Source organism: Podarcis melisellensis (assembly GCF_964234715.1).
Source record: "Podarcis melisellensis genome assembly, chromosome: 14".
In the NCBI taxonomy this organism is placed as follows: domain Eukaryota; kingdom Metazoa; phylum Chordata; class Lepidosauria; order Squamata; family Lacertidae; genus Podarcis; species Podarcis melisellensis.
Window position 1 is genome coordinate 25,629,335 of NC_138546.1, and position 16,811 is coordinate 25,646,145.

At 46.7% G+C, this 16,811-nt stretch overlaps 1 protein-coding gene across 3 annotated transcripts in view; it reads right to left on the reverse strand.

Moving 5' to 3' along the window:
• FRMD5 (FERM domain containing 5) overlaps positions 1 to 16,811 on the reverse strand; it is a 135,249-nt gene that overhangs the window by 21,748 nt on the left and 96,690 nt on the right. For all 3 annotated transcript variants that reach the window (XM_081888167.1, XM_081888168.1, XM_081888166.1), the window contains exons 2-4: positions 5,342 to 5,446; positions 3,885 to 3,927; positions 2,263 to 2,341 (exon numbers count right to left, since the gene is read on the reverse strand). In XM_081888167.1, the coding sequence (XP_081744293.1) occupies positions 2,263 to 2,341; positions 3,885 to 3,927; positions 5,342 to 5,446 (227 nt within the window). The remainder of the gene's footprint in view (positions 1 to 2,262; positions 2,342 to 3,884; positions 3,928 to 5,341; positions 5,447 to 16,811) is intronic.

Sequence of the window (16,811 nt, forward strand, 5' to 3'; positions counted from 1 at the left end):
CCACCTGAAATGGCCAAAATCCATGTTTTCTACATTTGCACTGGCTGCAAGCTGCCCTGACCAAGTCCCACTTCAGAACAAAATAGGCTTTTGCCTGCTGCTCTGATTCTTGGCAAGGGGGGGGGGGGAGCAAAGCCAATGTTCCACCTCTGATCATGATGGTGAGCATCTGCAAAAAGCCACCTTCTCAATGCACACAGGTAAAAGACCTTCTTTCCAGAAACTTCCACGAACTTTCCATCTATACGACTTACAGAACCTTGCACTTGCTCAGTGAGCAGTACTGTATGTGCAGTCATCAATGAAAACAAAGGAGTAGCAATACAATAGCAGTTCTCTGGTGAGACTCCAAGCACCCCCTCCAGCCCTACAGAAAGGCTGATTAAAATGAGGATTGAGCATGCTCATATCCCACTAGACAGCCTCAGGGGACTCTCAGGGAGCTTCCAGGCAGATGTTTACTGAGAGATGGGGGCTCCTCATTCATGTAAGGTCTGTTGTTGTTTTTTGCAGCATCTACATGCATAAAAACGCAGGCCCGTGATTCCCTCTGCCACCACTTTAATCCGGATTGACCCTTTAAAAATATATATCAAAAACTGATGCGGCAATACTAGAAAAAAATGAGAAACTGAGAAAAACTGGAAAGGACAGAATCCGCCCATCCCTGTTGGGAGGACCACAAATTTGGGAGCCAGGGCAGCTGGCCAAAGCCTCACCCTGAGGCATTCAGTGCTGGACATTTTGCACTGCCAAAATAAATCACTCCCTGTTCCAAAGTATGACATTCTAATTCTGGACTAAGACCTTAGAGAGTTTAAATCTTGCAAGAGGCTTTTTTTGGAGGAAGAGTCAGGGGAGGCCAGGTGAAGCCGTCCCAGCCCAGTAGAACACTGTGAAATCGGGGAGGGGAGAGCAAGACAGAGAACAGGTGGCCATTATTGATTCATGAGCATCCTGCTTCCCTCCTTCAAGCAAAACCATGACTATTCTTCTTAACATTCTTCTGTCATCTTTTAAGAAGGACATCTGGGCCCCCAGAAACAGTTACAGAACATCACATCTTGCAAATTAATATTAAGTGGCATTCAGGGTTTTTTTTAAAAAAAAAGGAGAGCAAGTGTTGGTGAAGATTGATCAAAAACAAAATTATGCCCTACATTTTTTTGAAAATTCAGAATAGTCTTCTAGAGGAGCAGCGAAGAAAGCCTGGCTTCCAATTTATGAAACAGAGTGCAGCTTTACAACCCCAGACATGACTTTGTTTCCTGCTATACAAATGAGCAAGAGCTCATTTCCACACACAGTTTCTCAGTTTGAGAAGAAGCTAAATCGCTCTTCTCTTACAATCAGAGAAGCTGACTTGGCACAATGGGAGTCTGCAAAGAAATCACAGTGTCCTGACTGTCAAATAACATTTTTTTCTGCGTTCAGGAAAACGGTTAAGTGGATCATCTGCTTCCAAGGCTCCGCAAAGCTCTTTTTCTACAAAATGGCAACATCAGGAAAATCTGGGACTCTGCTTTTGGTGAACCAAACAGCAGTAAATAAAGGTGCCTTGGATGGGAGAGTTGGTTGCTCAGCAGCACAGCACCTGCTTTGTATGCAGAAGGAGCCCCTTTAGGTAGGGCTGGGAAGGTCCTCTGCCTAAAACCCTAGGGGCTTCTAGGGTCTACAGTACTAAGTTAGATGGACCCAAGTTCTGACTGGGTATAGGGCAGATTCTAATGTCTCCACAATGTCTCAATATGCAGACACTTTCTATGTCTTTTGAGTGGTGAGGCAAAGCTACCCCTTTGCAAAATGCCCAAGGATCCTCCACAGCCCCACATCACAACCAGCCCCTTTTGTGGCCAGACCTAATGATGTGGGAGGTGTTGGCTTTCTGTTTTGTGCCACTGGGCAGTGCATGGAGTCACAAGACTCAGTTTACATTCCAGAGATTCCAGACTGTTGGAAGTCTCACGGGAGATGGATGTTGACATTACTGGTTTCCTGTTCTTTTGTTCCAGTTGCCTCTCTGCTTTCACAGAGACAGGATGTATATTCCTTTTCTGTCTGCGTAGTTAGAAATAAAGCTCTTAGCAATGTAGCTCATATTTCTCATCCTTCGCTGATGCTTGGATACTCTGCGTAATGAGGGAACGTGCCTGGAGCCTCATCAAAGGCTCAGGTAGTTAATCACCGTCGGAGGGCTTGACCGGAGGAGTAGCTCGGCTGAACGCAAGTTCCGACAGGAGGTAACCCCCCCCCTTGCCTTACCTGGTGATTTCCTCTTTCAGGGCCGCAGGGTCGGTAGGGTAGAACTTCACGCGGAAGCACATGGTGAACGGAGGCTGTGCTGCAGGAGAGAACAGCATCATGATTAGCATATCAGCTGGAGAATCAACAACAGCCTCCTCCACCACCATCCATGGCCCGTTAGAAGCCTAGAAGCCTATCTCTCCAGGCAAGATCCAGGGACAAGGCACAGCTCAGCAGTCCCCCTAACTCCGTCTTCCCAAACACTACACTCAAATTCCAGTGAGCAAATACACTCTTCCTACTGGTGCAAGCTCATCTTTGTAATGACCACTCTAGCAGGTCATTGCAACAACTCTGTACTAAGAAAGAGCACTTATTTCCTCCTCCCCATCAATCCGCTTTCCTTTTGCACCATAACTTTTCAACTGTAAGCCAGAGGGCTTAGGGTTTCTTTTCGCTGATATTTGCAAGCTGCTCTGGAAAAAACCTAGGCTGGGAACTGGACACCCAAAAAGATGTCTAATGAGGAAACTGAATGGCTGAAACTAGAGGTGAAGCTTATAATGAGGAACTTGCCCTTGAACACAGACACAAATGCACATACAATTCATGGCCACATGTGCAGAAGAAAGAATGAGCCTTCTGTGCAGCAAAGAGAAGAGACAGGTTTGTTTGGAGTTTGTGGGTTTAAAAAAACACCAATACAGGAAAAAGTCAAGTCGAATAATGCATGGTGTGGGAAGTGGGATCAACTAGTTCATTAGAAGCAAGTGTGGTAGCTCCTAGAGTCCAAAGGTGCTTAGAAAACACCAGGAATGTTTGATGTCCCATGAGGACATTCCTGCACAAGGAGAGTCCCAAAGGTGGATCCAGGCCAATGACCCATCTAGTCCAGCATCCTGTTCTCACAGTGGCCAAACAGATGCCCATCATGGGAAATCTACAAGCAGGATCCAAGCACAAGAGCCCTCTCCCCTCCTGTGGTTTTCAGCAACTGGTATTCAGAAGCGTTACTGCCTCCAACTCTGGAGACACAGCCTAGGCATTGTGGCTAGTAGCCATCCAAAGCCCTCTCCTCCAGGAATTGGTCTAATCCTCTTTTAGAGCCATCCAACTTGGTGGCCATCACTGCCTCCTGAGGGAGGGAGTTGCATACATTAACTGTGTGCTGCATAAAGACATACTTCCTTTTATGTGCTTCATGAAGAAGTTATTTCTTTATCCGCTCCAAATCTTCCTACATTCAGCTTCACTGGATGTCCACGAGTTCTAATCTTATGAGAGGGAGTAAAACCTTTCTCTATCCGTTTTCTCCATACCATGCCTAACTATAAACTTCTACCATGTTACCTATCATTTGCCTTTTCTCTGAACTAAAAAGTTCCAAATGCTGCAAGCTTTATTTGTAGGGGAGTCACTCCATAAAGCACTGTCCAGACCAGTGCAGAAGCTTTTTGCTCCTATTTTATTTTAGTAATTCAACAAAATGTAAATACAACTTGATTGCAATAAAACCTCAAAAACACTTTGCAACAAAAAGACATGCCACCCCAACCCCCTTGGCAGAATCGAAAGCTGCTCCCTCCATCACATCAGGGGCTGTTTCACTGTCTCGGCTCTCTTAAGGAGGCAATACTTACATCGCATTTGCTTCACAACAGACTTTGTGAATTCCAACCAGTGCTGAAATGAAGAAGAAATCAGTTTTAAAAGGAGGGGAAGCAAAGCACAAGCTACAAAATCTGTGGGGTGGGCCTCATGCAGACAACCAAACTGGATTACAAAGGGTCCTGACCTAGATGGACCAGGGCGAGTTTCAGGGGCAGTCTTACTGGGATGTTTTGGTTGGTCGTTCTGTTGTTTTAAGGAGGCATCCTGCAACTTGGATTGGAGGAACGGCCAAGGGGGAAAGATGCACAGCTTTGCATGGCCACCTCACTGGATCTCTTGGAAGATCAGCAGCCTTTGGCTCCCCAGCTACTACCTACAGTAGCAGCAACCATTCTATCAGGCTGCAACAGAAGAAAGGAAGCAGGACCACTCCACTGGCTTTGCTGAGAGACCAGCTGCGTCCGGCTCTTCCTCTCCCTCAGCTGTCACTATTGGCAGTTCTTTCATCAGGCTGCCATAGAGGGAGAGAAGGGAAACAGGGCCACTGTATCAGTTCTGCTTAGAGACCAGCTCCTTTTGGCTCCTTCCCTCCCTCCCTGAACTGTGTCCATCCCAACTGGAACCACTATGAGACTTTTAAAAATCAGTGATTAAGTTTATTGGTTTTTCCTCTTCCCTCCTCATCCCATTTTCCTTTCATATCACATCTTTTCGATTGAAAGCCTGAAGGCAGGGTCTGTCTCATTTCTTACTGATTTGCTATTGGGAGCCTTTTTGAAAGCAGAGCTAAGTAAAACACTTTAAATAAATAAGCACACAAACCTTTTCCGCATGGGCCATTTTTTCCTGTTCAAAATGAGTTCCCTTCGACTGTTTTTCCACCCATGAAAGCAAAGATGCGATTATCTTTTTCCCCACTGCTGCGAAAGCAGCTTAGGGGATTTTAAGTAGGAAATTGTCCAGTGGGGAGGGGGGGTACAGTATGCATCCTCTCTGCTCAAATGTGCAGCAATCCCAGGGCTGCTTTTCATTTAAAAATAACAAGTTGGGTGACTTGGAAGAAAGGTGAGATATAAATGTAATTAATAATATAAACCCTGACAACTAAGTCAAGCAATGGGAAAGGTCCCTGCAGAGGGCAAAACAGAACTGGAAGAACCAAAGCCAGCCTCAACCAACCCCAACCCCCACAGTCAGGAAGCAGGAGTTGGGGCTGCATCCACATTTTGCATTCTCTCTCTGGAGTGAAGGGCTGGCTCACAGTTGAATGGCAGGCAACCAAGAAGCCCCATGCTGCAGAGCAAGGAGGTCAGATTTTGCACCCTGAATAAATTTTGCAAAGCCAGCCAATTTGCATAGAGTGCTTTTGCTTCTGCATAATTTATTTGTTCTGCTTTCACTGCAGCACCAGGCCTTGCTAACTCCCACTCCAAGCTTTGAAGCCTGACCAAGCTGGACCCGCTGGGGCCTTTTCCGCAGGACTCACCCGTTGCTTGTCGGGGTCCACGTAGCGGATCCCAAAGTAGTCCTTCTCCAGCAGGTTCAGGTGATGGCAAAGGAGGTCGAAGAGGTACTGCCCTTTTGCATCTCTCTGCAAAACAAAGGAAGGACCCTGATCAGAGCGGGAACAATAGCCACCACCGTGGCTGTTACCAAATGGCCTGAACACAGACTCCTCATGAACCAGGAAGGGCTCAGTGACAGAGCATCTGCCTTGCATACAGATGGTCCCAGGTTTAATCCTCAGCATCTCCAGGTAGGACAGGGAAAGAATCCTGCCTGAAACCCTGGAGAGCCGCTTGCAGTCAGTGTAGATGATCCAGAGCTAGGTGGACCAAAGGTCTGACTCAGCATAAGGCAGCTTCCTATGACATGTGGAATCGCCAAGATATGTGGATAGGGGAACACGAAAGCATGAGTCCCACCTGCTTCCCTGGGCTAAACCAGCCATATCAGACCATTGTTTGGCCAGGGACACCTCTCCTGGTAAATCCCACCTTGTGCTGAAGCAACCTCTTGCACATAGGCGGAACGATCTTCTGAACAGATCTGGAATTGGCAACAGACAACTAATTACACAAATCTAAAGAATCGAGGGAGATCAGTGCTTAAACTACAAATGTCAGGTTTACTGTTTTCCAGCAGGTAAAGAAAGGGATAAATGCACTGCTGATGGTGGAGCATTTGACAGCAATGCCAATATATCCAACCTCCAGGCTCTGCAAAATCCTCATCCTTCCCAGAAGACCCACTGGGTGGATAAATGACCTCTTCCATCTCCTTAATTCTACAATACCCACTTACTGCTTTCCCCTCTACTGTCCGCTGCCATGTTTGGCATCTCTCCTCCACCCGCCTCTTGCCCACCGGACGCAGAGCTCTCCTTCCGGCAGAGACCACAACACTCCTCGTCTTCTCTGCAATGCCAAGCACTCAATCCCTGTTAAGCAGGCCAGCCATTGAACAGATTTAGTTGGCACTGTCTATACCTTTTAGACAGCAGGGAGCTATTGTGGTGCTCTCCAGATATTGTTGGACTACAGCCCCCATAATTTCTGACCAATCACCCATCTAGTCCTGTTCTCACTGTGGCCAAACAGAGAGCCCTGTGGGAAACCCGCAAGCAGGATTTGAGCACAAGACACTCTTCCTTCCTGCAGTTTCCACCAACTAGTATTCAGAGGCAGTTCTGCCTCCAACTGTTGGAGTAGAACATAACTATCATGGCTCGAAGCTATCAATAGTGCTCTCCTCCATGAATTTGTGTAATCCTCTTTTAAAGCCATCCTAGTTGGTGGCCATTGCTGCCTGGTGTGGGAGGGAGTTCCATAGTTTTAACTATGAGCAACACGAAGGAGGACTTTCTTTTATCTATCCTGAATCTTCCAATATTCAGCTTCACTGGATGTCCATAAGTTCGTGTTGGGAGAGAGCGACAAACATGTTTCTCAACCCACTCCCTCCATGCCATGCACCGTTTTATAAACTTCTATCATGTTGACTCTTGCGTGTCTTTTAGCTAAACTAGAATGTCCCAGAGGCTGCAACCTTTCTTCATAGGGGATTTACTCCACCCCTTAATCATTTTGGTTGCCCTTATCTGATCCTTTCCCAACTCTACAATATCATTAACCTCCCACCAACTCTGTCTACATGAGAGACATCCCAATTTTATGAGCAACCACGGAAGGTAGGAGGGCAACCCATTGCCAACCCCCTCCCTGGCCCTTGCAGGGCCCCCAGTATGGGTGCCTCTCCCTGCTGCTGTTGGGGAATCTGGTAGCAGCTCCTTCCTGTTCCTCCCGGCTCCCTTCAGGGCGCCCTCGACGACGTCCCTGCAAGGCGGAGAGTGCAGCAGACCGAGATAAAGATTGAGTTTAATTTCAAGCTCTGTTAGGAATATTCACTGTTGCCAGAAGGAAGGAAGGAGAAATGAAAGGAGGAAGATCAGCTGGGGAAGAGCCAGCCTAGTCAAGAGACCACCAATACTAAGTATGGCACTTCACAGTTCAGACACGTTCAGAGCTGCCTGTTTAGCTAGCGCTCTCTCTCTCTCTCTCTCTCTCTCTCTCTCTCTCTCTCTCTCTCTCTCTCTCTGTGTGTGTGTGTGTGTGTGTGTGTGTAGACAGCAGACCCCCTCCCTTTTGAACTCATGGCCTCAGGTCCCTGGTAAAGGAAGCCCAAATCTACAACCAACCATTTAGCACAGGGGAAGGAAGAGAAAACTTTTTCAACCTGAGCGCCACATTCCCTTCCAGGCAGTCTTCTGGGGGCCACATACCAGAGGCAAAAACAGGCAGAGAAATGCTGCCTTTGGCCCATCATAAAAACCTAAGAAGAGCTCCGATGGATCAGGCCAATGGCCTTTCTAGTCTGCTTCAGTTTCTAACTTGGACCAGTTCTTACGGAGAATTGCAGCCCTGAGCCCAGCTTGTTGGCTCCCTCCATCCTGTGCCCGCCTGCCATCCAGGAAATCCTGTATTTTCCAAGCAATTTATGGTGTTCTATTAAATCATTCCAGTGATTCACAGCCAAGTTAAAATGCCATCCTATGCACATCCAGGGGAGTTAGGTGCATTCGACAACCACAGTTTCTCTGCAGCAGCGAAGTCCAAACAAAACCCTCTTTGGAAACCTGCTTGGGATACTTTTGAGTGCTTTGTGTCGGGAAGCGCCAAATGCCCTTTTGATGAGGCCAAGGGAAGACAGAAAATACAGCTTGCGTCTGCAGCCAGTGGACTGATTAATTGTGCTAATTGATTGATTAATGCACTTGGCCCGGCTTCCTTTGGGTTCAGCATCTAGCAAGATCCTCAGGCCAGAATCCTCCCCATGATTCCTCTGCACACATGCAGGAATGTGCTGTCTTCATGAAGTCCAGGATCTCCAAAAATCATGCCCCCCCCCGCCTTCTCTTAGTGCTTATAAAAGCAGAAGGGCACTGGTTGGTTGCTGTGACAGAATGTGCCAAGACAGAATGTGGGGCTGATGACCTGATAGAGATCTAATCCTCCTCCTTTCACACAGCACATGCTGGGATGGGGAGGTGTTGGCTGGCTTGGTGGCATCCATGCCTCCCCTCCTTCTTGCACATGGACTGAGCAACTGGGCTGTAAGTGATCAAACAGCCTCCAGCCATGGTGAGTTGTGTCATGTGACTTTGGAGCCCCCCGTGGCTTGGGCCACAGCTGCTTTTCCGGGGTCTCTGCCGCTAAATGTCACTGCATCTGGAATCGTCAACAAGCCCTGCCTGGATTCCGGCTGCCGCTGCAATGACAAGCTTGATTCCGCTATGTTCCCATTTTGCTCGCTGAGAGAGCTGACCTTTTGCAAACAACTCTCCAAGATTCGCAAAGGCCACCACGACTGCAAGGAGAAGCAGGAGGGTGCATGGCGGTGTGGAAACCGGCTGAGGGCTAAGCTAGACCTCTGGGCCAGGCTAGCTTCCTCTAGCCAATGCTCACGGCCAAAATGTGCTCAACAAAACACAGACAATGCACACAGCACCTGCACTCTTGGAGCTGTGAAAGCTGCAGCCCCCTAAAAACCAGCAAAATATGTCCTTAGCGAAATTAAGGGAAGCTGCAGCTGCCTCAGGAGGACAGGAGAGAAGGCTGCTCCTTGGCTGCAAGAATTTGATCATCAGGGACATGGCCTCTGCCCTGCTTCCCACCCGCAGGCATCACACAGCCCTAGGCAAATTGCTCTCCTTCACTGCTCCAGTCTTTGCCTTTGTTATCCAGCACTCAGCAGCACTGACAGGAGTCAAACGCAGCAAAGCTTGGGGGGGTATATCAATAGCCCTCTAGATAGCCTCAACACCCCCCAGGCCTCAGCCAGCAGGGCCACACCAGAAGTTGCAAGGTTCCCTGTCCCTGGATGCATGGACCTGCCTCTCTACTGTTGCTCTGACCATTTGCTGCAGAGAAAGAGTTCTTGCCCGAGAATTTCCGTTCTTTAAAAGCAATTATGAGAAAGAAAAGGAGACATTTTAAAGTTCATACATCTCGTTCCTTTGAGCCACTAATAATATCCAGCTGAACCAATATCCTAGAATCAAAGGGCTAGCCTTGCCTTTGAAAACCCACCCAGACTTGGAACAAGGGTACCTAAAAGATGGCTGGTTCCCCAATCAGCTCAGGTGGCTGCAGGGTTTTCAAAGGAGGCTTATCTGCGGTGGCCTCAATTGTGGGACCCTTTCCCCAAGGAAGCTCAACTGGTCCCTAGGGTCCCTTCCAACTCAACTGTTCTACAATTCTTTGCAAGCTGACCTGGAAGCGTCTTTGAAGAGGAAGGCAGAGTTGTGCAGGAAAAAGGAGCCACAAGGGCTCGCCTCTTTCAACAGAACCACATTTCTGAGGTTTCTATATGTAGGGGAAGGAAACGTCTGTGCTGCTGTCTCACTCCTTGCAGCATCGCTGGAACCAGAGGACTGTGTGCTGTTGTCAAAGCAGCCTCTCCCCCCCTCCCCTCTCACACACGGACATCTCTGTTTATGTACATCAATCCCTTCATTGAAAACCGTCTGATGGTTTGGTTCAAGAGGCTTTGTTAGAACAAGACACCCATTTTCTTTTTTGACACATGATGTGGAACCTTGGGGTTGTTGGATCAATCAAAGATTAAGCCGTGAATCACCACCTTGCCTCCACTTACTCCCCTTCACGGATGAGCAGCCCCTAATGGGCACCACACTCTTTTACAACGGCACCTTACACCACGTGCAATGTGGTTGCGTGTTATCATGGAGGCAATGAAGCAGGCATCCCGCCGGAGATCACAAAGACAGCCTTCTGAAGCACATGCTGAAGCTTAGCAAGGGCTGCTTAATGCTGCTACACAAATGTATGATGCGTCTGCATTAGGAATATGGTGCACAGTTCTGGACGCCCCAGGATATTGTAGAGATGGGAAAGGCTGTAAGAGTAATTTAAACGATCAAGGGGATGGAATGACTCCCCTATGAAGAAAAGCTGCAGCTTTTAGGATTTTTTTAAAGAAAAGGTATGTAAGAGGTGACATTATAGAAGTTTAATAATAATGGTGGTGGTGGTGATAATAATGATAATAATCAGTGCCTTGAGCGGTACTCAAGGGTACACAGTACTGGCACCTTTTTTTCCTAGAAGAAAAGCACTGATAATAATAATAATGCTATTTGTACCCCACTCAACCTATATGGCTTTAAAAGAAAATTGAACAAATACATGGAGGAGAGGGCAATCAATGCCTTTAATTAATTAATGAAATGGCATCACCGCCCGATTGTAAAATCAAACAAACCTCACAATAGTATACAAAAATAAAAAATAAAACAACTACCGGTATTTAAAGCATTCAAAAAGAATTAAAAATAGGTGATAAACTAAAAACAGATTAAAACACACATCCACATTCTGCGTATCTGAGTAGGCATGTCTATAAAGAAATATGTTTTTAGCAGGTAGCAACAAGAGTCCAGCAGAAACACTTGCCTGGTGTCAATAGGCAGGGACTTCTGAAGTGTTAAGTACTTCCCTATGAAAATATCGATTACAAATGTAGAATGGGTATCACGTGGCACCTGTAACAGAGCCGGTTCCACATGAATGGCAGAGATGTATAAGATCATGAACAGTGTGGAGGAAATAGATAGTATTATGAGACAGTGAGAAAAAGTCTCAGAGGCCAGAGGGGTCATCTAGCAATGGAGCAGACATGCTCAGGAGTTGATGGTGTTTCCTCCACTGGGGATATTTAAGCAGAAATTTGACAGCATCTGTCAAGGATGCTGTAGTTCCATCCTGAGCAAGGAGGATGGACAGGATCCTCCAAGATCCCTTGGGACATTGTTTTTTATCTTGCCATGACAAATGGTAACGTCTCTCATTATTTCCGCATGAAGACAGCAAGATCCCAGGAAGCGGAGGAAAAGCAAACGTTTGCACGTTCTTGAAAATTTGATCTAAAGTTATAATGCAGAACTTTATGCTTCATTCAATAGAGAACTCTCTCTCTCTCCCTCTCCCTCCCTCCCTCTCTCTCTCTCTCTCTCTGCTTGAGCAGCCATGCAAAGCCTGAAAGCTGGATTCTTCTGATATTGTTGCAGCAACTTTAAATAGTATTTTACTGTAGTGACAGCAAATGCTGCTAATAACCCAGGAAGGCACCAGAGGCTGCAGGATTTCCACTTGAAACAGACACTAGCAGGCAGCAGCCTCTACTCTCTTCTCCAACCTGCTTCAATGTTTCTTAAAAGGATTTGCAGGGGGAAGATGCTCGGAGTTCATCCTGATGCCTGCAAGATGTTTTCCATTTCAATTTCAACAGAGAAAACATCACAGAAAACAAGTCAAGCCGCATCCTGCTGAATTGCAGAGAAATGAGATTCCAGTGTCAAAAAGCAAACACTGATATGCATAAAATTGTTTCCTCTTTGATCTCCCTAACTTGAATTAAACAGGTTTTAAATTAATCATTAAGAATGTGTCCTCCAAGGAATTCTCTGCATTCTTATGAAAGTAACAACTTGAAAAGGGAGGCAAGTCCCTTCCAGAGATCCAGATTAGGAGGTTTTTGGGATCGCTGTTTTTCATCCTACCGAAATGAGATTTCCATCTGTCTTAGTTGTTTGGTTGCTCTCTTAACTTCAGTGTTAAGTCCTTTGCAATTTGGAAACTGGAGTTGGAAAAAAGGAAGGCGTTTGCTTTCCCATTGCTATGTCAGTTCAAAAGCGGCTCAATAAGCACCACCAGTCTTTCAGAAATCCCTGACACAACGTTTCCACATAAATTGTCAGCAGGGACCAAGCAGGCAAACTCATTCCAGAGCACTGATGCTGCCTCTGGGCACCAACTGGGGGTAAGGGGTGGTCTCCATCCATTTGCACCCTTTGCTGTTGCACCTGAGCACCAGGAGCTGGCTCAGCAGCAGAGCAAACCAAGAGGGTTGTTGAAATTGGGTATTTCTCAGCTTTGCAACCATTTCCAAAACCCTTCATCTGCAAATGCTCCACGACAGTGCAAAATGCAGGTGTTTTCAATCATTTGCAACTTCCCCTTTGCAAACAGACCATTACTATTTGCGTTTCAAATCCGCTTCCTCTACATATTCCTGAGATTATTATTTTTTATCATTTTGGGTTGGCACAATAAAAGCAAACCACTCTGCCTGCTTCTGATCTCCAGTCCTTGGGGAATAATGCAGGAGCCACTCTTGACTGAACACTGGATAATAGACACGTCTCCACTAGGAACACCAGCCTGTGTGTGCAAATGCGCAAGGATTGCCTGCATGGATCAGAGAGGAGCTTGACCCTGTGGGTTTCATTTTATTGACAACCAGCTCCAAGGAAGCAGCTGCTCTAAGATAATCATCTGGAAAGAGCAGCTCACTTCAGACACTGCTTTGTTTCCAAAAAGCCCATCCTTGCGACAGTGGGGATATTTCTTGCAACTGGGAGGCTGGCAAGGCCTCGGTCAGGAATGGGGAACCTGTTTCAACTCCAAAGCCACATTCCCTCATGGGCAGACGTCCGGCGGTGTGGGAGTATGGCGCATGAGCAGGTAGAACAATTAATGATGTGACTGTTCCCTTTCTACAATTGGCTTTGCAAAGCTTAGAGGTACCTACATGAACTCAGACAACCCTTTCTCTGTCTACCTAGGCAAACACAACAACAACAACAACAACAACAACAACAACATTTATACCCTGCCCATCTGCCTGGGTTTCCCCAGTAACTCCGGGTGGCTTACAATACAGTGGTACCTCAGGTTACATCCGCTTCAGGTTACATACTCCACTAACCCAGAAATAGTGCTTCAGGTTAAGAACTTTGCTTCAGGATGAGAACAGAAATTATGCTCCGGCGGCGTGGCGGCAGCAGGAGGCCCCATTAGCTAAAGTGGTGCTTCAGGTTAAGAACAGTTTCAAGTTAAGACTGGACCTCCGGAACAAATTAAGTACTTAACCCGAGGTACCACTGTACAGATAAAAACATATTAAAATGTCAAACATTAAAAACTTCCTGATACAGGGCAGCCTTCTAAAAGTTCTGTAGTTCTTTATCTCCTTGACATCTGATGGGAGGCTGTTCCACTCCAAGAGCAGTACTGCCAAGAAGACCTTCTGCCTTGTTCCCTGTAACTTCACTTATCGCAGTGAGGGAACCACCGGAAGACCCTTGGAGGTGGACCTCAATGCTTTTCAGCATCTTATTTCTTGTCATTTGAATCCCTTGGTTCGGATCCTACCCTCTGGAGCAGAAGAAAACATGCTTTCTTGGAGGGGGCGGGGGGTTCTCTTTTGCTTCCCTTTTTAGGATATGCTGGGTACAATCTTCCCTGCACAGGTTTTCAGGCAAGGAGGATGGCATTAATATTCCTAACTGCAACTCAATTGTTCTTTAGATATAAAAGAGAAATTAATGAGATTCTGGCTGGTGTCACAGTGGTATTTATGTAATTACTTTTGATAATGCCGCCAGCTTCAGGCAGTTGGGGATGAGATCTCCTAATCAGCCCTCTGCAAGCGAATGACACCATCCAGCCCAGGCAATTGGGAGGCTCTGTTAGTCACCAAGCCATTCTGCAAAGGTGATGGTTGGTTAAACCACTGGCAAGATCCCCGCCCATGCAAATACCATTCTTTCCCCCCTCAATTTTGCCAAATTGGTTTGTTCCATCACAGCAGTAGCAGCAGCCTGGCTCATTCCTTGCCTTGCACTTTGCTGTGTGTTAAGTGACTGTAGAGGACATGCCTAGGCGCAGGTGAGGACAAAGGGAGCCCAGCTGACGGCACCACCTTCTAGGCTGAAAAAATCAGCCTTGCCAGTCCTCAGAGCCACAAGCAACGTGATTGGGCAGACAGTTCAGTTATTAGAGAACGAGACTCTACAATTCTATGATACCAAATCTGTTTTTTGGAGGCAGCAGTGCTGGGTACCAGTTGCTGGAAACCACAGGAAAGGAGCAGGTTCTTGTGCTTGAAACCTTGCTTGTGGAATTCCCACAGGCATCTGGTTGACCACTTTGAGAGGAGGATGCTGGACAGGATGGACCACTGGCCTGATCCAGCAGCTGCTGCTTATGCTGATGCTGTTTTTGAGGGTTACAGAGCAAAGGCTGTGGAGTTATTCATGGGTGGTTTGCAGGAGCCTCTCCCATTCTGGTACCTTCCAGATGCATTGCCCTCAGGTCCTGCATGTGGGCTTCTCATCTTAAGAAGGTCTGCTATGACAACAGAACCTCCATGCCCAGAGACAGTCTACCTCTTAATACCATACGATGGAAAACTGCTGTTGGAGAGCTGCTGTTGCTTGTGGGCTTCCCATTGCAGTATCTGGTTTGCCACTGTGAGAACAGGAAGCAGAACTAGATGGGCTCCTTTCGGCCTCATCCTGCAGCTTCAGGGCGCTACTTACATCATCATTACTGCTTACAGATCTGCTCAGAAAGTCAAGGGAGGGAAGGGTGCAAAGTTTCTTGAATCTTTAATCTCAACTTTTAAGTGGTGATCTTGACATATTTGAGGCAAATACATTTTGAGGCTAATTCCTTTTTCCTCTCTAATCCTCCTTCCTGTTAACTGACATTTTAATCTCTCCCTTCAAGGCTCATTATGGGAGGTCTTTTTTCTCCATATGTTTATATAAGCCCGCAGGAAGAGAACTTAGAGAAATGAGCTTCAAGTGCCTCTTGGTTCCTTAAGCCCCAAATTAGAGTCTTTATCTCTTTAAATTTTAATTCATGTGCTGGATTTCAAAAGTCTTTCATCTGCCTTCACCCTCTCACCAGGTGCTCTCAGTGGGACAGATTCCCATTTCCAACTTTTCTCTTGCTCATTTGGGCAAATGTCAACATGCTGAAAACCCTCCACTTTGTTCTTGGACTCTTCTCCATCCTCCCCTCCCACCCCCCAAAAAAGAATTCTGGGAGTTGTAGTTTGGTGAAGGTGCTTAGCATTGCTAAGGTAAAGGTACCCCTGCCTGTATGGGCCAGTCTTGCCAGACTCTAGGGTTGTGCGCTCATCTCACTCTAGAGGCCGGGAGCCAGCGCTGTCCGCAGACACTTCCAGGTCACGTGGCCAGCGTGACAAGCTGCATCTGGTGAGCCAGCGCAGCACACGGAACGCCGTTTACCTTCCCGCTGGTAAGTGGTCCCTATTTATCTACTTGCACCTGGAGGTGCTTTCGAACTGCTAGGTTGGCAGGCACTGGGACCGAACGACGGGAGCGCACCCCGCCGCGGGGATTCGAACCGCCGACCATACAATCGGCAAGTCCTAGGCACTGAGGTTTTACCCACAGCGCCACCCGTGTCCCTCTTAGCATTGCTAGGAGACCCCTATTCCCCTTCCAGAGCTACAATTCCCAGAGTTCCCTGGGAAGAGGGATTGATTGTTAAACTGCTCTGGGAGAACTCTCTGCACCCTTAACAAGCTACAACTCCCATAATTCTTTGGGGGAAGCCATGACTGTTTAAAGTGGTGTCATAGTGATATTAGGACAGGTAAGATTGTTTTTGTATACAGCCACGGCTGCCAGGATGTTCTTTGCCCACAGGTGGAAAGAGGACACTGTCCCAACAAAGGCAGAAAAGCAAGTAAAGTTAATGGACTATGCAGAAATGGCAAAACTTACGGGAAGATTAAGAATTCAAGAAGAAAGAACTTTCAACAAAGAATGGGGGAGACATTATTTAAAAATATATTGTAAACATTTCAATACATTAGCAGGATTAATTTAAAATCTAGTGGTTAAAAGGTGACTTTGGAAGACTTACAAAGAGTAATAAACAAAAGGTGCTAAGGAAGAGATACTGTTTTTTGCAAATGTTTGTATAGGGAACCAAGGAAGGGGGGGAGGGAAGTCTAAACAACTACAACTATGTATGCACTCGTATTTTACGGTTATTGCTGTCAATTTGAAAAACTGAAAAATAAAATTAGTTTTAAAATAATTAAAAATAAAGTGGTGTCATAGTTCTTTAAATGTACAGTGCAAATGTGGTGTTGGTCTAAGGCAACTTCCTGTGTTCCAGTTCTTGAAAACTAAGAAGATCCCTGCTGGATCAGGCCCATGGTCCATCTAGTCCAGCCTCCTGTCCTCGCAGTGGCTGACCAGATACCCCAATTGGAAACACTCAAGCAGGATTCGAGCACAAGACCCCTCTTTCCTCCTTGGTTTCCAGCAACTGGTATTCAGAAGCATTGCTTCCTCCAACTGTGGTGACAGAGCACAGCCATCATGGCTAGTGGCCATCAATAGCCCTCTCCTCCTCCATGAATTTGCCCAATCCTCTTTTAAGGCCATCCAAGTTGGTGGCCTCCTGTGGGAGCAAGTTCTGGAGTTTAACATTTCACAGTGAGTGAAGAGGCAAGGTAAGTCCAGGTCTCCTTCCTTCTCTGCCTCCAAAGCCATCAGAGTTGGAGAAAAAGCCCTAGCCAGCTTCTTACCATGGCACCTCCTCCAAAAC